At 39.8% G+C, this 22,682-nt stretch overlaps 2 protein-coding genes across 15 annotated transcripts in view; one reads left to right on the forward strand and one right to left on the reverse strand.

Moving 5' to 3' along the window:
- The first annotated feature begins 4,641 nt into the window (after positions 1–4,641).
- traf7 (TNF receptor-associated factor 7) lies at positions 4,642–17,019 on the forward strand. 5 transcript variants are annotated; one of them, XM_074697010.1, is made up of 22 exons: positions 4,642–4,797; positions 7,012–7,177; positions 7,330–7,382; positions 7,476–7,564; positions 7,653–7,769; positions 7,882–7,974; positions 8,120–8,153; positions 8,305–8,527; positions 8,654–8,788; positions 8,945–9,040; positions 9,138–9,259; positions 9,535–9,608; positions 9,734–9,782; positions 9,892–10,019; positions 10,351–10,433; positions 10,543–10,582; positions 10,695–10,811; positions 11,597–11,719; positions 13,550–13,669; positions 13,907–14,038; positions 14,396–14,515; positions 14,742–17,019. In XM_074697010.1, the coding sequence occupies exons 3-22, from the start codon at positions 7,331–7,333 to the stop codon at positions 14,754–14,756; spliced, it is 1,962 nt and encodes a 653-aa protein (XP_074553111.1). In that variant the 5' UTR covers positions 4,642–4,797; positions 7,012–7,177; position 7,330; the 3' UTR covers positions 14,757–17,019. The 5 variants fall into 5 exon arrangements, with proteins under 5 accessions (XP_074553111.1, XP_074553107.1, XP_074553110.1 ...); XM_074697006.1 differs by having other exon boundaries at positions 7,325–7,382; positions 7,473–7,564; positions 14,742–17,018; XM_074697009.1 differs by having other exon boundaries at positions 7,325–7,382; positions 14,742–17,018.
- A 527-nt stretch (positions 17,020–17,546) lies between these two features.
- caskin1 (CASK interacting protein 1) overlaps positions 17,547–22,682 on the reverse strand; it is a 92,084-nt gene continuing 86,948 nt past the window's right edge. For 6 of the 10 annotated variants that reach the window (XM_074696188.1, XM_074696185.1, XM_074696187.1 and 3 more), the window contains one exon: positions 17,548–22,657. In XM_074696188.1, coding sequence (XP_074552289.1) covers positions 22,561–22,657 — 97 coding nt within the window. In that variant the 3' untranslated portion in view covers positions 17,548–22,560. Of the gene's footprint in view, positions 22,658–22,682 lie in introns of all 10 variants that reach the window. The other 4 variants (XM_074696181.1, XM_074696180.1, XM_074696184.1 and 1 more) reach the window with 1 other exon arrangement.

Raw genomic sequence — 22,682 nt, forward strand, 5'->3', positions numbered from 1 at the left:
GGCAGCTCCTTGGATTGTAAGTGTTTGTTTCCATCGGCCTGTCGCTACAGAGTCACACATTGGGGTGGAAAGAGCTGTATCATGCCTATATGCAGCTAATTTTAATTCTGTACAGTTTTCATGCAGAAGTGCTCTGTGCAGACGGAGTGACATGTTCATCGGAGGATTCTTTCTGTGTTAGGCCAAGTACTTTGTTCTCAGTTTTCAAAGAGAAGGATCACAGTCCTGCTTTCACCTCTATGAGAGTGTGCCAACAATCTCACATGAATGCTAACATCAGCATGCTAATATGCTTATAACAGCAATCCTGACACAATAGCAGCAGTTCACAAAGTTCACCATCTTAGCACGTTGGCATACAAATATTGACGCAGTACCTGAAGCCTGATATGGTACAGCCAAGAGAATGACAGTAATGCTTTTGGTCTCTTCAGCATTGGGTGCATGGGGTGCGTCAGTGAAAGTAATGCTTTTGTAACTTCAGATTCAATGGGGGCTGCGTTGGGTGCATCTGATAACAATAATTCTTTTTTGACTTCAGATCTCATGTCGGGGTGTCAGGATTGTGAACTCTTTGGGCTGTCTGAGGAACAATCCTGGAAGGATTTAATGTAGCGAGCAAAGACGTTTGTTTTATAAGGTGATTGATTTCACAGGTGAAGGTCTAAAGCCTTGTTGGTTTGAGTGTTGGCATACTATTGCAATGGATACTGTTTGAGATTTGTGCAAAATACATGGAGTTTGGATAAATAAGTACAGTTTAGGCATTGTTTTTATTTTTACTTTGAACTTGTGAAATAAAAATACATGTAAAATCTACATGCGATTAATTAACTTACAGTGGAGGTTTTTGGCATGATTATTTTTTTTCTTGTACAACATATTAATTTATGCTCCAATGCTAGGTGCCGCCCTGTTGGCTATTGCTGCCTTTTGCAGCAGCTCTCTCTTCTTTGTCCATTTCTTGAATTTTTTTCGTCTCTTTTTTCTCTGTAGCATGTCAATGCTAACTGGTGGAAGGCCTGATGTCTTCCCACAAGGTGAGGAGAAGGAGGCGAGGACGACGTGCTGGTTCTCAGGTGTGAGCTAAGAAGTGACAACATTGACCCGTTCTTCCATCCATCATTATTGGGAACATAAGATCTATCTCCATAAGATGGACGAGCTAGCTGTGCTAACCCAGCAACAGAGGGAATACCAGAGGGCAGAGTAGCATCATGCTATTCACAGACATGGCTTAATGAGCTGACGGTTGAAGAAGCTCAGTCCTGGACCCTGTGGAGGTGGAGGCTGGCTGACTGGAGAATGATGGATAAGCTGTCATCATCTATTTTCTTATGGACCTTTTTGCACTTTCTTTACACTTTATTACTTTTGTTTTCTTGATTGCTGCTGTGACTTCAATTTCGTTGTACTTGTTACAATGACAATGAAGTTCTATTTATATTGCATTCTACTCTATGCTATTCTATTCTATACAACATTAGATTATTGATTTTTGCAAACTATCAAGCTAATGTTGCCATATTTATATATATATATATATATATATATATATATATATATATATATATATATATATATATATATATATATATATATATATATATATATATATATATATATATATATATATATATATATATCTTTGGTGAGAGACTGGGGAATGATGTTGAACACAGGGCCACAGTTAAGAATTGATTCCCAGTAGCCCACCCTAGAGACTATATGTTTTGCATAGCGTGCCAAACCTATGTCGCATCCTTTCTTCTTTTTGGTTTGTTTAAAATGAACGATAAGACTTCTTTTAATCATATTAAGTTCCTCTGGCATGTTCTTATCCTGGATTTTTAATGAGTGCACTTGCAAAGGAAGCCTTCCTTTCAAATTTATGTCTTGGTTTTCCTCACATATTTTTTTCTTTCTGATATTTAAGCACACCCTGTTCCTTTTCCCTTCATGAAGTGAGGCTGAGCCCAAGAACAGCACCATACATTCAGATATTTCAGAATCACAGTCTCTCACTTGCTGTTAATGTGGATGAGCAACACACTGCATATCCCCAGCTGTTTCCAGCTGCTAGAAAATGCAGAGACACAGTTAGTATGAGTCATTACAATATTTCCGATATTTGTTTGTGTTGGAGGAAAGACAGGAGAGCTCTGTGAGAGCACTGTCAGCTGTTAGAGGCATGCTTATCTGCATACAAGGAGACAAGTGCTCTGTGGATGAATACTGAGCTGAGGTGACACAATGACATGTTTTGTCACAGCACGTACAGAGAGTAGGTTTTTTGTACTGTACACTGTCAGCTGTTTTAGGCGTCTTATCAGCATGAAAGAGGAGACAGACCTTTGAACTTGAAGCTCAATCATTCTGTGTGGAGAGACTACTTTACTGTCTGGACCATCATCAAAAGCCAGTGTGGTCCCATCCACAACATCTGCTCCAGAGAGATGGGGGGGCTGGCTGCGTGTGTGTGTGTGTGTGTGTGTGTGTGTGTGTGTGTGTGTGTGTGTGTGTGTGTGTGTGTGTGTGTGTGTGTGTGTGTGTGTGTGTGTGTGTGTGTGTGTGTGTGTGTGTGTGTGGTGAGCTCCGCTTGTAAGTGTGTGCACTGGGAGGGATGGAAAGGGGAGTCTTGTCAGTGATGTCCCATACAAAGAAGATAAAAGTACTAATGGCCTGGGTTTCCTGTAATGGAACGCTGAGCTGCGTGTGGCGTGTGTTTGTGTGTAACTGCACATCAACAAAGCTGTATTGAAAACGTCTCTTATTCATAGCTGCATTCAGGCCTGCTCTTTCTATTTACAGCCCACTCCCTCTCTGCGTACATGTGGGCATCTTTCACATGCACCTACTGTTTCTAGGCTGCAGAGCTGCACGCACCAGCACCACATGTGAAAATTGTTTATGAAATCTCTTCCAGCCACATCTCACATGAAATGTGTATCACATTACAACTGATGCGGGGCTGCGGTGGGCTTCTTTTGCATGAATTACTGCATTAATATATATAAATTCTCTACAGGGGTTCCGGCCAGGCAAGTTTACTGGACATTCAAGCACAGTAATATCATGGTCACTGAACCAGCTTTTTGTAGTTTTGGCAGTGTGGGCAGGTGTCAAGACCTGCTGTAAATGAATCAGCATCTCCTAAAACTTCTAGAGCTGAAAAATTGTCAGCCCCCAACCTTTATTTTGGCAAAAAAAGAGGAAAGGAAATTCGTTTTTCTACCTTACTGTATTAATTATGCCAGGATCCCTCAGATTTAACCTTTGTCCTTTTAGTGGGGTCCAAACCCAAAACAGGGAACAACTGGCCAAACTATATTCTGTTGATACATTTGGATAAAACAGTGCACATATGCTAAGATAAGAAAAGACTTGGTCCCAGGCGTAACGCATGGCAGAATAGAACAGAATAGAATAGAGTATTTTTTATTGGTTACCCATGGGGGGAATTTTAGTGTCACAGCAGATAACGACATTCAAAGTGCAAATTGCAACCGTGTAAATAAAAAAAAATAAATGAAAAGAACTCAAGAACTTAAACTTAGAAATGTAGATAAGATAGCAAAAAAATCACATTTCATTGGTGTACATTTCATTATAGTTTACCTTCAACCTGTATCTTATCTATACAGTTATATATTGCATTCAACAACAGCAATAATAATAATAATAATAATAATAATAATAATAATAATAATAATAATAATAATAATAATAATAATGGTATATGAGAATGTATAACCCGTATTATTTGTTGTAAATAACTGTTCCAAGTCACAATATAGGTGTAGGTTTCACTTTTTGAATTTTTAGAGAAGAGACATACCAATAACGGTTTCTTGGACAAGTGCAGTAACTTTGTTTGAACAAATAGCGCCCTCTTCTGGTAAAAATGGGGTAGTTGGAGTCCATGTTGCAGCAAATGTCTTTTAAATCTTAGATATTGAAGGTTTTGCTGATTTTGATGCCTGTATTTCCGTTTTAAATTGACTTTATCTATCATAGCTTATGAAAATTTATTTGATATAACGTTTTTAAAAGCTCATAGAAACAAGGCTGTATATTATCTAGTACATGAGATGCAAAGCCTAATCAAGGATGACGATAATAATAATAATAATAATAATAATAATAATAATAATAATAATAATAATAATAACAATAATAATAATATCTGAAACAATGATTTTTTTTGTAAGCCATATATAGTTTATTTTAATAAACGTTAAATTATACTAACTTTAAGGGAAACCACACCTTGCCAATAGTGTGAAACGGTTTACTTGTTCCTAAAGGTGTCATACCGATGCATCTCATCCACGCATGTATCTCCGCAAAGGCCTCTGATAGTATTTTCCACGGACGGTTAAGTGTTGGTGGAAAGTATCTCCCCACATCACACCACGGTGCACGTGCACCCACCGTTAAACGTGATGGTGGTTGTCGCATGATGGCTCGGTCACTCCTTTCAACCAATACGACTCATTTCCGTAGCGAATGTGGATAAAATTGGAAATAGCGAGCTTTGCAGTTGGTTTGCGGAATGTACTGACAGCGCAGAGACCAATAGCGTTCCCACGAGGTGTATTGTTGGAAGCGGAGTCCAATAAAGCGAGAATAGCACAGGGTCTCGAGCGACAGAGCCAAGGCTTTAACTACGAGTCCCACAATACACTGCGGCGTTTCAGATGTGTGTACATGAAGCGGAGAGCAAAAGGGGGGAGAAGCAAGGGAAGATTTAGGAATTCGTCTGCAGACTTGGAGCTGCGCTGTTTATGAATAATGGTAAGAGCAGAAATTGGAATCAAGGTTTTGTTCGTGTAGTTTTCATTCTGCGTATGAAATGATTTCGATGTTCTGTTTGTGTTGGCAGAGTTTGTCATAGTCCGCTCACAGCAGTGATTGCTAATAGGAAATGTAACATTAGCTAACTTAACCTGGCAAACAAGACACTTTAGCTAGCTCATTATTGTGTCTTAACTGGCAGTGACAGGGGCACAGCTGCCTACAAACTGTACATGTATTTGTTAACATTCTTGATATATGTCAGTTGTACAGGTATGTTTGAACATTTGGCAAGCTAGCTGTCAGTATTTAACTTTAGCCCGTTCAGAGAGAAAGAGGGAGTGTGTGTGTGTGCGTGTGTGTTCCGCCCCCCTTCTCTTTACGGGAATCTCTTGGCTTGTGAAAACAGACAGTGACGCTGGATGGAGGGGATTAGGGGTCCTGGATAGTTTCTGCAGCCCGTTACCATGTGAGCTGACAGTTTGCATACCTCTGTGTTTACATCAGAATCTAATTGTCCGCTTCACTGCATTTTGGCTGTCACTTCTTCCTCTTCCCTTTGTCTGTGAGTTGCTCCCTCCCTGTCTGCTTCATAGCTGTACCCTGGGTGTTTGTCGATGTTGGTCACTTTCTACGGTGTCTGTTAGAATTAAAACTCAGCTGTAATGTGTCTATTCTTTCTTAGTTGTGTGTCAGTGCCCCAAAGGGAAGGATTGCTAACTCAACAAGTGGAAAGACATCACAAGTGCGTGGTTCTGTTATGCATATTTGCAGTCAGTAATAATAAAGGAAATCTAGTTAGGTCATAGTATCTTTCTGCATTAAGCTGATGCTGTTTTCCTAATTAGTTCATTGAGTTCAATGAACATTTCAAGCTTCTCACAAAAGAGGAAATATTTAAGCAAAGAGGAACTAGATTACACATAACGATGTGGTAAATTTCACTAAGTCCTGAAATGAAAACATTTACCCACATCACAACAAATATATTTCATGCATTTGCTGCCAAATGCTAAAAAACATCTTTTTTAAATTGATAATTAACTAACAGTGCCAACAAACTTTGAACTTCCTGCATGATTCACAGTTGACTGAATAAGTCTCACTTTCTTGCTATAAATAGGTAACAAGAACATCCCAGGTGCATAATCTCAATCATCACATTTCATCTCCTTTGCTGTTTAGACTAAAACTGCATCCTGTGCATGAAAACAGAAAAGTAGGTCAAACTTCTATATAAAACATTTGTGAAACTCCCACGATGCAGTTTTCTTACATACCGCCTCAAAGCATTACTGTAGCCTCTTGGGCCAAGTGTGGGTGTGTTTTTTTTTTCTGTCTTTCTCTGTTGAATCACGATCAGAATTATTGGCCAGCGTTATCCTGAATTCAGCAGGGATTGTGCATCATGAGTCAGAGGCAAATCACCCAGGGTCTCATTAATAACAGTATTCCCACAGCACAGGGTCGGGAAGAGGGGAACCCCCTTCCCCCCTGTACAACTTTCACCAAAACAAACCTGACATGAAACTGTTTGCAGCTGTGATCTGACCTATTTGTCTAATCACAAGGCAAAAACCCTTGTTTACATTGCTAAATGATAGATGTGTTGAGACAGAGAGCAAGGTAAAGAGGCAGAACTGTGATTGAAACTTAGCTGATGGCATGTCTTAGTATAAGATTGTAGAAAGCAATGCCATATGCTGGTGGACACGTAGCATTTGGTAGGAGTTAGCGACATGTGGTGTGGCAAACAGTTTGCTGCTAGGGTGGCCATTGGCATGTATTGGATCTCTCTGTGGTATGCTACTGGCATGTTACTTCACATTTATTGTCATTATTGACAGCCAGTGTCATCTAAACCTTTGGCTGAGGAAATGCTGTGAATTGCTCATCAGCTGCAGGAAGTTGGACATTTCTTACATTTTGTCTTTGGCTCTCCATATCAAATCAAATCAAGTCAAACTTATTTTTTGTAAGGTTGAAAACTTCTTAGACACACTTTTAGTTGCTAGATGGACTCTGTAGAGCTTCCTTAAGCTCAGAGCCTCAAGCTGAAAGAAAAGAGGATTGGAACCACATACTTTTATGCTCTGAGCTTTCTTCCTCATCCGGACAGTAAACAGTTGAGATAGAGGACTTTGTTACCCCATACTTCTCTTCCTTACGTAATATCTTCTCTGATCGCCTCCTTGTTTGGTTCTCTCTCCCCAGGCCTAGCCGTCCAGCCAGCTGCTAGCATTTCCTCCTGCGTTTGATTGTGTACTTTTGGTTACGAGCAGAGATAAACACATCCCTTCAGTAGATTCCCAGAAGGAGGAACAGGCACCACAGAAACCAACCCCAGCAGTCCCGCCACCCTCCAGCAGACTCCAGCAGGGTAAGGGACACAAATACAGGACAAAAAGTCATTATTATGAAACATAGATTATTGTGGTTATCTGTGACATCATTTCTTCTCTTTTTGTTTTGTGACCAATTTTCTGTTCCCATCTCTTTTGATCCAACCATGCTTGATGGAATGAAGAGCAGGATGGAGGCCTCATTTGGCCCTACCTTCTCAGCTGTAGCTGCTGGAACCAAAGGTAACACAAATGCACCCTCTAAACTTTATTTTTCTTTGGATACTCTTTCTTTTCTATTACTGCAGGTACTTATTTTACTTATTTTCATAGCAGAAGCATCCAGCAACTACAAAACACACAGAAGAACTCCCTCCTCCTCAAGCACTCTTACCTACTCTCCTCGGGATGATGATGATGGAATGGTATGAACCCAAATCCTTTAACTTTTATTTTTTTACTTTAAATATGAATGGTTTATGACCTTTTTATCCCACCTTGTCGTCTCATCAGCCTCCGATTGGGACTCCTCGGAGGTCTGATTCCGCAATTTCAGTCCGATCTCTTCATTCTGAGTCCAACATGTCTCTGCGTTCCACTTTCTCCCTGCATGAAGAGGAGGAGGACACGGTATGATGCACTGAGAATAAGTATCACAAATGTGTTTCTCTGAAATTTCAGTCTTTGAAACTCAACAAAACACTAAATGGGCTTCTAAGTGTATGTGTGTTTTTTTATTCAGGAGCCCCAGGTGTTTGCCGAGCAGCCATCAGTAAAACTTTGCTGCCAGTTGTGCTGTAATGTCTTCAAGGATCCCGTTATCACAACATGTGGGGTGAGTTTCCCTCTTTTAGTCCCAGCCCTTACTTTTATCCATCCCCTCTTTTTTTGCATACATCTTCTCTTAATCCCTATTTATTATGTCTTCAAAAATCTTTTCAGTTTTTTTTAATCCAATCTGTTTTTTCTTCTTTCCTCAGCACACCTTCTGCAGACGATGTGCCTTGACTTCAGGTAAGACCGAAATGTGTTTAACAGCAAAGATCCCGGTTATTATACAAAGGTGGCAGAACTTACGTCAACCATGGCTACGTTCCATTTAGATGAGTCAGTTAGAGGTGAAATACGTGGTTAGTGATATCCTTCTGATGCTTTGTCCACACAGACAAGTGCCCTGTGGATGCAGCTAAGCTAACAGTTGTAGTGAACAACATCGCTGTGGCCGAACAGATTGGGGAGCTGTTCATTCACTGTAAATACGGCTGCCGGGCCACAGCAGGCAGTGCAGGTGCTGCTGCATCCTCCAACTCCACTGTGGCTGGCAAACCTGGGGCGTTCGAGGTGGACCCACTGGGCTGCCCGTTCACCATCAAACTCTCCACACGCAAGTAAGGATAACAGAATGAGGGACAGATACAATGATTTATCTCCACAGCTTCTCCTTCTTTATGTGAAATGTCATTCCACAAAGCACTAGGCTCTGACCTTTTACCTTGTATTTCTTATTTCTAAAGAGAACATGAGGCCAGCTGTGACTACAGGCCAGTCCGCTGCCCCAACAACCCCTCCTGCCCTCCACTGCTTACCATGAACCTTGAGGCTCATCTTAAAGAATGTGAACATATCAAATGTCCACACTCGAAATACGGGTGAAGATAAAAAAACATTTAAAAACAGCTTCTTTTATTGGCGACACACTTGTTTTCATGTCAGACTTTATTGTTTAGTAAATTTTTTTCATGCCCAGGGTCACAAATGTGCTCAGTTACACTCAAAGTTTCATATCCTTCTTTCTTCTTTAACAGTTGTACATTCATTGGTAACCAGGACACATATGAAACTCACCTGGAGGTGTGTAAATTTGAGGGTCTAAAGGAGTTTCTGCAGCAGACTGATGACAGGTGACCATCCCAGATTCTTGTTAGATCAACATCACACAGCCATCATCAGTTTTGTCTCTCTGAGCATGTATCTAATCTGACTTTTGATCTTGTAAAGGTTCCATGAGATGCAGCTGACTCTTGCCCAAAAGGATCAAGACATTGCTTTCCTGCGCTCCATGTTGGGAAAACTGTCAGAAAAGCTGGATCAGCTGGAGAAGAACTTGGAGCTCAAATTTGGTAAAACAAAAAAATAACAAAAAAAAAAGATGTATGTTCTTGTCTAATGCTGGTTCTCTCAATCCCCTTGATGCAGCTGGATTACTTGATTCCCAGAATGAGTCATAAAATTATGTAAATGTGTTCTTGTGGGACTACTATACAGGAAGTCTTGCATCTCTTATTAGCATATAAACATTCATAATCCCACAAGGATTACAAATGATTCATTGTGTCCTAACTTTTCTTTTCTCTCTGAAGTTTAAAAAGTTACAGTGCCTGTGTGTGTCTTTCAGATGTGTTGGATGAGAACCAGAGCAAACTAAGTGAGGACCTGATGGAGTTCCGCAGGGATGCCTCGATGCTTAATGTAAGTGTGTGTGTGCACTTTTCAAAAGACGTCAAAAACCTCAGCTCTTGTGCAACTTTCTATTGATCATCACTTGCATGTGGGTAGAAAGAACCCTGGTGACAGCAAATTGTTTGTCCTTACAGGATGAGCTGTCTCACATCAATGCCAGGCTCAACATGGGGATCCTGGGCTGTAAGTGTCTGCCTTTTCAACCTTCATTTTTTTTAATTCACTACCTTACTAAGAAAAACAGACCTAGACAGATTTAGTATTATGAACATATATTTCTGTCTTTGTGCAGCATACGACCCCCAGCAGATCTTCAAATGCAAGGGGACATTTGTTGGTCACCAGGGTCCCGTTTGGTGTTTGTGTGTCTACTCCACTGGTGACCTTCTCTTTTCTGGGTCTTCAGATAAGACTATCAAGGTAATATCAACACACAGACAAGGAAATGAGAAAACATGGCAGCACGGCTTCAGATTTCTGCCATTTGAGACCCCCTGTTGATTTGAAAGAGTTTTAGACGTATGATTTAAATGTGGCTTCCCAGATTCAATCTGTTTAAAAGTACCTGTTCCATACACCCACACCAGTCTCTGAACAGTGCTATATTTGGTCTCGATGCAGCCCACTCCCTCTTACTTCCAGAGATGCTGAAATAATTTTTCCACAAACTAGTTTTGTACTTGATATTTAGAATAACAGACGAATCTTAAGACTTTGCAAAAAATCACTGAACATTGTGTCTCCCTCTCAGGTTTGGGATACCTGCACCACCTACAAGTGTCAAAAAACCCTTGAGGGTCATGATGGCATTGTGTTGGCTCTGTGTATCCAAGGGTAAGAAAAAAACACAATCATTTTTTGCACGGCATCTGGGAAAGACCATCCTCCTCCCCAAAGCAAGGCCGAACGATGACTCTTTTTTTTTTTTTCTTTGTCTCCATAGAAACAGGCTCTACAGCGGCTCTGCAGACTGCACCATCATCGTAAGTACAGCTCACTTCATGCTTCCTTTTTGCAATACCAGAACTGCATAACATGAAAAATGCACCGTTCAAGTCACACAATGTCTGTGTTGCTGCGGTAAATTCTGTGTAGGTGTGGGACATTCAGACCCTGCAGAAAGTCAATACTATTCGTGCCCATGACAACCCTGTGTGCACGCTGGTCTCCTCTCACAACATGTTGTTCAGCGGCTCCCTCAAGGCCATTAAGGTAATGCTGTGAACATTTCATATCATCCAGCGTGTGTGTATGAAAACTGTCTGCTCAAACATTAGGCTTCAAGTTCTAAGATGACTGTTGATGACACATATCTGTGAATTATTGTTCCCACTTTGGTTTCTAGGTAATATGTCACGGAATATTCACAGGTCACTTTAAGGCCAGTCATAAACCTCTAAACAGCCTTGTGAGGTTTTCTGTTTTGCAACCTAACACCTTTTATTTTTCTGTGTATATGGCTCATAAGACAGTTTAGCAAATTTAAATTATAAAATCTACTCAAAGTGATCCTTGGTTTTTGACACAGATTATTAAGAAACACTGTCTGTGGACTTTACTTTGTTGCCATGGTTAGAGAGCAAAAGCAGGGAAGAGGTGATTGTGGAGCTGTGAGTGTGTTGAGTGTGTGTGTGTGTGTGTGTGTGTGTGTGTGTGTGTGTGTGTGTGTGTGTGTGTGTGTGTGTGTGTGTGTGTGTGTGTGTGTGTGTGTGTGTGTGTGATGTCAGTCCTTTAACACAGGGACTTTCCTTTCTTACCAGACTTAACACTGCCCCCACCTCCTCTGTCTTCAAGCTTTGCTTTATTCAGTCCTGTGACATCATGCACTACAGTTCACCACAGCTGTGTTTAATAAAACCTGTGTGTCCGTGTTAAATGAGTATTCAAAAAGACAATAAAGCAAACTGTTCATGTAATACACAAACCAGCCTAACATGAACTTTTTCTCTTTATTTCAGCTTTTATTATCTTAATGAATGTTTTTCTTCTGTCTCCAGGTGTGGGACATAGTGGGAACAGAGCTGAAGCTGAAGAAAGAGCTGACTGGTCTGAATCACTGGGTGAGAGCACTGGTGGCCTCACAGAACCACCTGTACAGTGGATCATATCAGACCATCAAGGTAGGTGGAACGAGTGCAGAGACGTTTATAGTTTGTGAATCCACAGCTGGAATTCATGCATGATCATTTTTTAATGTTTGTAAAGTAGAATGAAGAATTTGTTTGAGATAGGGCTGCAGCTACGAATCAATAAAACCAAAGTCCATCATTCACTTATTTTACATACTGTTAAAGGCATAGTATGTCTCTTATAACTTGTCTTTTTTTTGTATTAAGTCGTCATCTTGTTTGACCACCCTGAGAGGATAAAAGTAATCAAAAACTAAATGTTACACCATTTATTGAAACATACATCCTCGTTATATCAGTTCTCTAATTATTATCCATTATGTTTAAAACTCTCCTTATAGGTTAACAACTCTCACTAAGGCTGTTTTCCAAACTGCCTACTACACTAGTAGTGACTACTATTTTGGCCAATATTCAGTATGTAGAAGTTGTTAGCGAAAACTTGCAAAATCTGCTGTATGCCAAAAATCCCCGGATGTCCCACTGATTCAGGAAAATTTCTCAGTATGCAACAGACTAGTCCACCTGGTATGCTGTTTCCCACAATGCACAGCGCAATCAATGCGTGTGGCAGGTTTTGGTAAACTACCGCCATCTACTGGAATGAGGCAGCATTATAACTACAACACAACAACATTAACGTGACATGGTCTGTGAGATAAAAGTGAAGTGATGAGAAAAAAACACTGGTTAATCTTGTCACTTCTAGTTGTAAAAGAGTTGTTCACTTCTGCAAATTCATTAAAGCCCATATTAACCTATGATTACCTTTCTTTAACCATACGTGGATTATATGGAAGTGCTTTTCCCACCAGCCGTAAAAATAAAAAGCCTATCCCTTCCAAATTTTTAAAAATAAATGATATAACTTTTGGTGTAAGATTAGAAATCAAATATAATGTTTCTGCTGTGGTATGATTGACAAAATAACTAAAATGTCATGAAGTAGCCATAGTTTGTTTTGTACATTTTTTTAATAAAGGTAAAAAAATAAATAAATAAATAAATAAAAAAAAATAATAATATATATATATATATATATATATATATATATATATATATATATATATATATATATATATATATATATATATATATATATATATATATATATATATATATATATATATATATATATATATATATATATATATATATATATATACATATCAGCTGTAGTGCTGCCTTCCAAAACTTAAAACCAGGGTAGCAAGCTACAAAACAGACCCAACAGAACAGTCATACTACATACTTCATGCAAAAGCAGTAGGCAGTATGCAGTGCCTACTACATACTACATTCACATGTAGTATGTAGTAGGTGGTATGGAAACAGCCTAAGACTTAACTGTGTGTGCTATGGTTGTTGTCACCACTGACCACAATGTGAGTTTTAGCACAAGTTCTACAATAGTAATTGCTGCTGCTGTCTGTGTGAGATTCTGTGTGTAGTGATAACTGCTGGGCCACATTGTCTCCAGTAATTGGATTCTGTCCTCTCTATGAAAAAGGACTCTGTGTCTCCGTCTGACAGTCACCATTAAAGTTCCCCCTGTTTCTGCATGAGCATCTCTGTCTGTGCTTATGTGTTGTGTGTGCCAGTGTTGGTCACTAATGAATACCTCTGGGAGCCTGCAGAGCAGAAAGGGAGGGGGGGGCAGCAACTGCAAAGAAAAAGGGAGAGTCTTTGGGGAAGGGGGGGGGGGGGGGGGGGGGGGGGGGGTACTTCTGTGTGGTACTCACAGCAGAGCAACACTTAGCTGAAACAACCGTAACTGTTTTCAGCACCAGTCAACTTTTTAATCACTTCTTTATCCGTCAGATTTGGGACATCCGGTCTTTGGAGTGTGTTCACGTCCTGCAGACCAGCGGGGGCAGCGTCTACTCCATCGCCGTCACCAACCATCACATTGTCTGCGGCACCTATGAAAACCTCATCCATGTAAGAAGACACACAGAAACACACACGGAGTGAATATGATTGACCTTTTTTTTTAAAATTTATTTCCATTTCACTTGATTTCACTCTCCTGCCAAAGCGTCTCACCCTTTCTCAAAGGGCATGAGGTCGTTTTTGGCTCTTCAGACTGGAACTAACCTATAACAGCTGTGACTTGCATTTCTATGTGATGACGATGACGATAATGATAATGATAATGAAGGTATGTCTCCTCTCAAGGTGTGGGACATCGAGTCCAAGGAGCAGGTGCGGACACTGACCGGCCATGTGGGGACAGTTTATGCTCTTGCTGTCATCTCCACCCCGGACCAGACCAAAGTGTTCAGCGCCTCCTACGACCGCTCACTTAGGGTGAGGATGAACAGTTTGTCCTTTCTGTGTCTCAGTCAATCCTCTCAGAGTACAGGAAGAGGTTTTAAATAAAAAGAGTGATGGAGGAAGTGTGGATGACAAGATTGTTCTTATTCCTAGTAAAACTGGACTTAAACTTAAACTAAATAAAAACTATCTGCAAATGGGGTTAGAAAAAAATCTTATTTAGTTTCTTGTATTAAGACATTTTTTATTTCAAGAAACTTGACAAGCAGGCTGATTTTCTTTTCTCTGAAACACCTGAAAAGCACTACACAAGTACAAGTCAATTTACTCTTTAGGAGATTGGTTAGCATGTAATGTTAACCTATGGTCGTTTTTTGAATCTGTTCTAAGGTGTGGAGCATGGACAACATGATTTGCACCCAGACTCTGCTCAGACATCAGGGCAGTGTCACAGCTCTAGCTGTCTCCAGAGGGCGCCTCTTCTCTGGAGCTGTGGACAGCACCGTCAAGGTACCAAAGATTTTCTCTCCATCACTGCACATCTATCTCTGTGTCATCTGTGCTTCATCTTTCATCCACAACTGCCTTTCCAGACAGGACACACACATTAAACACAACCCACTGGAAAGAGCAGGAGTTAAAAAAAAATCATTTTTCAAAATGAAAGAACTTTTGGGTGTATTGTTATGTCACTCGTTAGATCTTTGAAATAATTCCTTTTTCCGTCTTTTTTTAGGTGTGGACCTGCTAAGCAAACACTCCCCTGCAGGAGTCCAGCTTTACTCCTATTTTTATGTCAAATGGACTCTGTACGGTAACACAACACAACACATGACTTCATCCTCCTCTCCAGTTTCTTTGATTGTGACTTGATGGCGCCAGACCAATAACAATTTCCTCCTCAAAAATCCAAACTCTTGCATCGCCTGCAGTCCTTTTAAACTTCAAACAAACACTCCGACACTTGGACCCTGATCATCTGGATCGACTCCAGGTCACGCTTCCTGGTGACCACTTTATCAGTGCATTATGGAGCAAACTATGACAAGCTGCCTTACAGCTGCGCCGCTCTGTACCAAAACCCTGATTAACCGGACGCTGTTGTCAATAACCAGAGCAGGAAGTGAAAGCTTTACTTCCTGCTGACACACCCACGGATGAAGGCCGGTTTCACAAACATGGGTCATCATAGGACTCAATCTCAATCCATATTTTCACATGTTAAACATCATAAGAAGAAAAGTTGGGATGGGGTTATATTTTATCTAAATACAGCAGCAGCAGCAGCAGTGTTATGGTCAAACTGTACTGTACGATGTACTTGTTCTTATTCTATGTGCTTTCAGACCACGGTCAGAAGTTAAGACATAAAAATCTGCAGTAGACAATTTGGCGAGACGATTCATTTGGATCCAGGTTTAAAGGCACAGATCTTATTTTTTTTATTTTCAACATTTGAGCTTCATTTATCATCACCAAAGACTGAATTTTGAGAAATGTTTGTCTGACAAAGCTGGAACACCTTTTTCAGACTTGGTACACTTTGTTCATCCAGTTTGATGAGCACTCAGTCAAGTCTGGTGTTTGAACTTTCAGGTGAGCACTGTCAAGTCTTTGAGTCAGTGTGCGTATAGATACGTAGTTACTGCATCACTACACATTGACGAATGTTTAGAAATGTTGAGGGAAAATTGGCAGCATCTAATCTTTTTGAAGATGCAAAGAAATGATGTTGTTGGAAAGGAAACATATCCAGTTACTGAATGTAAATTAGGTTTTAAGCCGTTTCAGATCCTTTTCACTTTCTCTGTGCACCCAAGAACACTAACACATTGATTTGTAATCTGTGAATCCTCCCGCTCAGTATCTGTTGCCACTACTTTAAAATGAAAGGCAACAACAGGTTTCAGTTCGTTTTTGATATGCTCGACAAAGCGTGAAGATTTGTTTATAGAACCCAAAAGGTAAGTTAAACAGCTAGAAGAGAAAGTAATGACACCATGAAATAGAGATAAAAGATAACCTCATATATTTCTGTTGCCCAGCTTGGATGCAACCTAAAATTGGAATATACTGTCACCTTTGAACCAGCAGTCTCTTTATTATGATAATAACTGAGTTGACACATTTCCTCCCTTCTAGTTCACTCACATGGTCACACAGTTCAGCTTTGTGAAACCAGCCTTCATAAAATCCTCTTTTAGTTGGTTAAAGAGAATGACATTTCTATAGATTTACTAAGTTTTATACTAGTGCCATGATAGAGCTGTATTCAGAGCCACTCCACAGTTGTACAGTTGTGTAAAATAAAACAGATAGTGCCGAGCCTGGATGTGTGCCAGTGACCATGACTCACACTGGCCTACATAAACACCAGGAGGGAGAGGAGAGGAGAGGAGCGTCTGTGCGCATGAGCACGTCTGTCGTCGTGTATGTGTGAGTGTGTCCCAATGAGTGCCATATGTGAGCATGAAAGCCAGCACAGACTGCGTCGACTTGTCTTTTTCTCTCCTCTGTCTGACCCTCCTCCCCTCTCTGATCCTCTCTGACCTCAGCTAGTTAGGCTGAAACACAACCACAAATTAACTGATTGTTGTTTAATGACTGTAGTACACACACAGCGGGCTTACAGCAGAAGCAAGCCGATGATTGTGTGTAATTAACCTTAAAACTCCCAGAAGCAGAAACAGAGAGAAGTGCCACAGAATCCAGTGTTCTTAAACATGATTCAGGACCCATATTGGGTTGAAAAAAAGTACTAGAATCTCCTGGGAGTGTAGTTTTCCATCCATAAGAGCATTTGAATCCATCTAAATTCACAAGCATGGGCTCGATAAAGTTTTTACAGATGTTGAATAAAGTTTTGCCTTCATTTCAACGCAGATCTGACCACTACTTACAGCCGCCTTGATGAGAAAGTTATTTTAAGAGAGAAGTGTCTTCACTGGTCACAGTTTCAGTGATTTCTTGTATACTTGTAATCATGTAAGCCTGAGTTGATCATTGATCAATTAAACTGTTGTACACTTTGAAATTGTTGATCTGATTTATTTTATTCTAACTGAACTTTCTACTATTCTCACTGATGCTGCATGGCAGACGTTCCCTTATTTATCAGCCTGCAACCCCCAAAACAGTGATGCTGGAGACTAGCGACCCCCTACACTTACTGACTGATTCAAAAAGACAATAATAAAAAATCTTTACTTACTTATTTTAATTGATCTGTAGAAAATCTATTTCCAGTCTTTTTGCTGAGCTAAGACAAACAATCGTTTATCATAACATTATAGTAACAGCTTCATTTATGACTCTTCTCATCTACCTCTCGTTGAAAAAGCAATCAAGTTAATGCAAAAAAAAACAATTTTTCTGAAGTGAAGTAAAAGCTCTTCATGACCAAGTTAAAGGAAACACACCTGAGTGAGGTCAACAAGGCTGTGGAGTCAAGTGCAGTCCTATGCCGCCCCCTAGAGGAAGACCTTGCAAATACAGGGTTCACATCATAAAGGGAAACTGAGGACGATGCAGTTTGTATAGAACATTTATTTATTCAGAGCAGATCGCCATAAGATGCAGTCACTGCAAGCACACCAATGTCCAGTCACAACACACGCGCACACACACACATTCGCACACACACAGGTTTCATACTGTTAATAGCAGAGCAACACATAACACACACGCTGCCTCTCTCAAGCATTCATATACAGTCACTGCAGAGCAGAGGAGACACCAGTCTGGTATCTGTTCAGATAAGCACAGGCGGAAAATCAAAAAAGGAAACAGCTTGGCTTTTCTTTTGTTAAAAAAAAGGAACAGTACTTTTGCTCCACATTTTTTGACCATCTGTGTTTTGCTTTTTTTTTTTTTTTTTTTACACCATCTGTGCTGTGTCACCTTCGTAGCTTGACCCCAATCCCAACATGCCAATAACAGTTAGAAGTAATGATTCCATCATGAAAAAAAAATGACCAAAATGAGACCAGAAGCAGGAATGAGAGTGTTACACGTTAGGGTTGAGTTCAAAACACAAGTCGGTCTCTGTGTGAGCTGTGAGGTAAGGACGTTCAGGTATGTGTGTTGTGGAATCAAGAGATAAAACATTAGCCTCTAGGGTCTGTGTCAGGGTATTTATCTGCTGAAAATGTCTCACCAAGCATTCAGGTGCTGAGATACACAAAACTCCTAGATTCTGATTTGGAAGTGTACTGAGAGATAAAGCTGGAATAATTTGATGCACTTAAAAATTGTTAATTTGGCCTCCTACAGAGGATGAAAATATTCATTTTGATTTATTTAAACACCTAAACTGAACTTATATGTTGATGTGTTGTGATCATTGAGGCCTTATTTTAACAGAAATAGGTTATTGGTTTTCTTGCAGAGTTAAGGATGAAAAGAATGACAACACACTGTCTGAAAAGCCACTGTTAGCAAAGGGTTAGCACAGATTTGCATTAGCACTTGGAAAAATAATGGACTAACCCCTTTTTTTCCAAATTTAAGATGAAAAAATGAGTACATTCAAGTTTTCATACAAATTCAAGTCATAAACAGTATTGTCAGTCGTTATACCAGCTCAGAGGTCTCTGTTTAAACTTAATGCTAAGTGCTAAATCATGCTAATCAGTTTCTCCGACATAAGCTTTACACTAACTATTACAGGCATGAGACTGTTGGTTTTTTTTTCCCATCCAGCTTCAAACAAGGGAAGCATAATATTGGAAGTAACTGCTTTAATGCTTTTGAATTTCTAATGCAAAAGTTACAGCTAGCAAAATTAGTTTAGCTTACACTCTGGAAACACGACTCAGCTAAGCTAACTTTTTCAAAGGGACAGGGAAAAAGAAAAGAAAAGTCAACAAATTGACTTTAACTGATAGTTTTGCTATTATCAGTTAAAATGATAAGTAAGATTGTAACAGTGATAGCCAGCTTGCTAATTTTTACCTTATTTTAAACTTTTATGCTTAATGCAGAAAGGCAAACCTCTGGCTAGCAGTAGCCTCATCTCAACGTTTAATATAGTGATATCAAAATTCTAGTTTAACTCTTGGCAAGAAAGGTCCTGACCTCCTTTAATATTCTGAAAATCAAAACTAGGCTAACTCAAGCTAGCTCTCTGCAAATCATGTGAAGTGTAAAAATGCAGCTGTCTCATGTGACTCAATAAGCACAATTTGATTTGAAACATTAATTGCAGGTAACAGAACAGCAGGATATCATCACTTATGATTATATGGGCTTTGTTGAGGTTTTAAGATTTGATGCTTTGTACCACATCTCATTGGTTATGTTGGGGAAGGGGCAGCAGATTCATTAATAACAAGGCAAGACAGAACAAGAGAGAGAACCCCATGTTTTTTTTCCACATACCCATCTACTGTATTGTATTCTGACCAAAATCACAAAGCAAGGCACATGTTTCAAAGTAAAAACAAAACAGAGCATTGCATTTAAAATCATACAAAAATAATAAAAACAGAACAACAAAGATCCACTTTTATTTTATACACATCGCCACATCTGGACACATGTACACACAAAAAATTAAGAAAAAGAAAGAAAACACTTCCTGCAAATATCCCAACATGGTATCCTACAATGATACATCAGCTTGGACCACCGAAGCATGGAGAAGCAAACTGATTCAACACTCAGATTAGATTTGTTTACTTTGAAAAATAGTCTTCAGGACACACACATCATAAATACACTTTTTTTCTGCAAATATCCATATATATAATCTCTATGTGATCATAGTTAAATACCAGAACTTTTCTCTGATTTCTTTGTTATTTATATAAATAGGCTGGCTGCTATGGGACTGGGAAACCTTGATTTTCTTTGAATGGATTGAGGTGCTTATGGGTAATGTAGTTTTGCACCTTGCTGGAGCCTGTTTCTGATGGACTCAAGAATTAAAACTAACTATCCAGCTTCACAGCTTTCCATCCCAAGAACAAACTAATAAAAGCAACACACCGTGAAGTTACCATGGTGATGTCAGTGAAGGTGGTGGAGGTCATGTAGATTGTCATGGCAACAAGGGGTGGGTGTTACGGAGAGTGTGAGACAAAAAAGTTAGGAAAATAGGATACTTGACCACTTAGAGGGTTGTGGTGCTTTTGTAATTGACTTTTTATAATCTTGACACAGATTATAATTCATATTTTTATTTGGACCAAAACTGTTTTATAGGATTTTGCTATCTGATAGAGTTAAGTGCTATAGCAACCACAAATTACACCTGCAAAATGTGGTGTGCAAGGCTTCTTCTAGTCCAAATAGTGTGAAGTGGATGGGTAAAAGCATGGTAAGGCAACCTTTAAGAGCCCAGCAGCTGTAACCCTGATCTGAAAAGTATTCTACTGTAAAAATGCCATTTCCACATTCCTGAACTTGCACGTCATCACTTGGTGCAGGACTAGTCCTTAAGAGAGCTAGTTTTGGCTTTAGGAAGACATTGCTTATGACCAGCGTCGAATAGAGTTCATGAAGTTAGGCAGTTGGTTAAGTTGTTGGGCTTATCTTTTTTTTTACAATTCTTAAAAACTTATTTGCAGTTGATTATTTTTAAGTTCCTATCATTTTAAAACCTTTTGTTTTGTTACATGAGGGACTTTTGAATTCTTATCACTGATAAGGACCAGATTTTTATATGTGCAAGCCCAAGTCATGGTATTGATTGAGAAAAATTGAAACTGAAACAACGTATCCCTACTTTAAAAGGTCTTAAAAGATTATCCTTTGTTAGGCTGGCAACACACTAGCTGACCTGGGGAGACCATATTCAGTTCAGACCAATTTTTAACATGACAGTCTTTGGATCACACAAACTAAATGACTTTGCAAGACCGCTAGACATCACACTTAAAGAGGAGGTATTGTGCCTGTTTTTTCTTAGCATTCACATTGTCCCTCTGGTGCCTATGTAGTAGTTTTACATGATTTACAGCTCAAAGAAAAACAAACTATTTTTCTCACAAACACTTAATTTAAGCTGATGTCTCTTTAAGACTCCAGACCTTGGGGTTTGAGGCCCACTTTTCCAGTTTGGAGATCTTTGTGTAATGACCTCGTCAATTAAGCAGGTCTCGTGAAGATCTTTTTAGAACAAAATGTTCACACTTAGTATGGTCATCCAGCATTATTAATTTATAATGTTGGAAAAAACATAATACCCCTCTTTAACATTTGTGGGAACAACTCCACAGTCATGAGATCTCACTAAAGCTTGTATGATCTCTCTCTAGTGTGTGGCCAGCCTTAGAAGTCAGACCTTTAAGGATTCACTGCCAATGAATCAACAGAATAGGTCAGTGAATTTTAGTCATAAACGTACCAATCTGTCAAGTGTTTGGGTTACCTGAAGTTTGATATGCACTCCATCACATATCACTAGAATTACCTCCACCTTGCATTGCTTCAGAGTGACATTCTTTTTAACAGCTTTTTAAACCTTCCAAAACTTTATCCACAAAACCTCACATCTGCTTTCAGACAACCTGCTGTGACCTTTCTTTGCTTTTCTCCCTTCATATCAGAGTTATACTGTGCTGGCTCCCATGTGTGTGCAAGCTGCTGCATGGGTCATTGTGCTTCTCAGACTTGTGAACATACTATATGTGTGTGTGTGTCAGAGGTTCGAGTAAAAGTAAAGAAGAGTTTATGGAAGCAGCCAGAGCAGGAAACTGAATACGGTCCTGAAAACCCAACAACCCACAAGCTCAAATACACACATTTCTCACTCTCTTTCTCTCTCTCTCTCACACACACACACGCACACACACACACAAACGCACACACACATACACACCAGGGGCTAAATAGTCTCATTTTGGTCACAGATAAAAATCTTTCCACCAATTCATTTACATCGTCACAACACCAGAGGTCACCATTCCACACAGAACCAAGACATCAAACCAAAGAGCTAGAGATTCATATTTATCGGTATATTATATATATTACTGTGCTAATGCAGGACTTTTTCAGTAGATATAAACTCTCCATGCTTAGAATGTACACATACCATACTATGATTCATTACACAGTTGGTTTTTTCAATCAGTATTAGTTTAGTTTAATAGTGCGCCACAATAGCTTCAAGAGTGTATGTGGAATTCCAAAAAGACCCATGAATTGATTGCAGTCTCCTTTTCTTCAACCCGCCATCTGGTGGTTATTTTTTATTTTTTCCTCTGCATGTCAGTCATTTTGGTCCTTTTTCATCCTCTCTTTTTTGTGTCTCTCTGTATCCAGTCTTCATTCTTGCACTCCCTCTGCCACATGTCAGTCCGGGCCTGCGCCACCCGCTTTATCATCGTTTTTATAATCAGCGGCGACAGATTAGCGCAAGAGGAGGAGTGTAGAGGTTTTTTTTCTTATAAAGCAGCGACGAATGGACTCCAGGAGGACGAGTACGACAGAGAGAGGAATGAAGAGAGAAGAGAGTGATAGAGAGATAGAGAGGCATGTTGCCCTATTGTGCCATCTGAGTCACTCCTAAAGCAGCGTTGCCATGGAGACAGGCTGACTGGTTTCTATGGTTACTCCAACATGGCATCGAGCTGGTCGGCCAGGTCATCGAACATGCTGCCGATGTCGTCGAGGATGCTAACCGTGGTCTTCTGCTCGGCCACAGAGCTGTGGACACACAAACAAGAGCAGA

This window comes from Halichoeres trimaculatus, unplaced genomic scaffold, assembly GCF_033239565.1.
Source record: "Halichoeres trimaculatus isolate MK-OKI-2021-1 unplaced genomic scaffold, fHalTri1.1 fHalTri1_scaffold_20, whole genome shotgun sequence".
NCBI lineage: Eukaryota > Metazoa > Chordata > Actinopteri > Labriformes > Labridae > Halichoeres > Halichoeres trimaculatus.

Bases quoted from the DNA above. Each gene is read 5' to 3' on its own strand.
- traf7 (XM_074697006.1), top strand. From the start codon at position 7,331: ATGGAGGCCTCATTTGGCCCTACCTTCTCAGCTGTAGCTGCTGGAACC. The intron at 7,383-7,472 runs GTAACACAAATG...TTATTTTCATAG, and splicing joins TGTAGCTGCTGGAACCAAAG to CAGAAGCATCCAGCAACTAC. The intron at 10,434-10,542 runs GTAAGAAAAAAA...TTGTCTCCATAG, and splicing joins TTGGCTCTGTGTATCCAAGG to AAACAGGCTCTACAGCGGCT.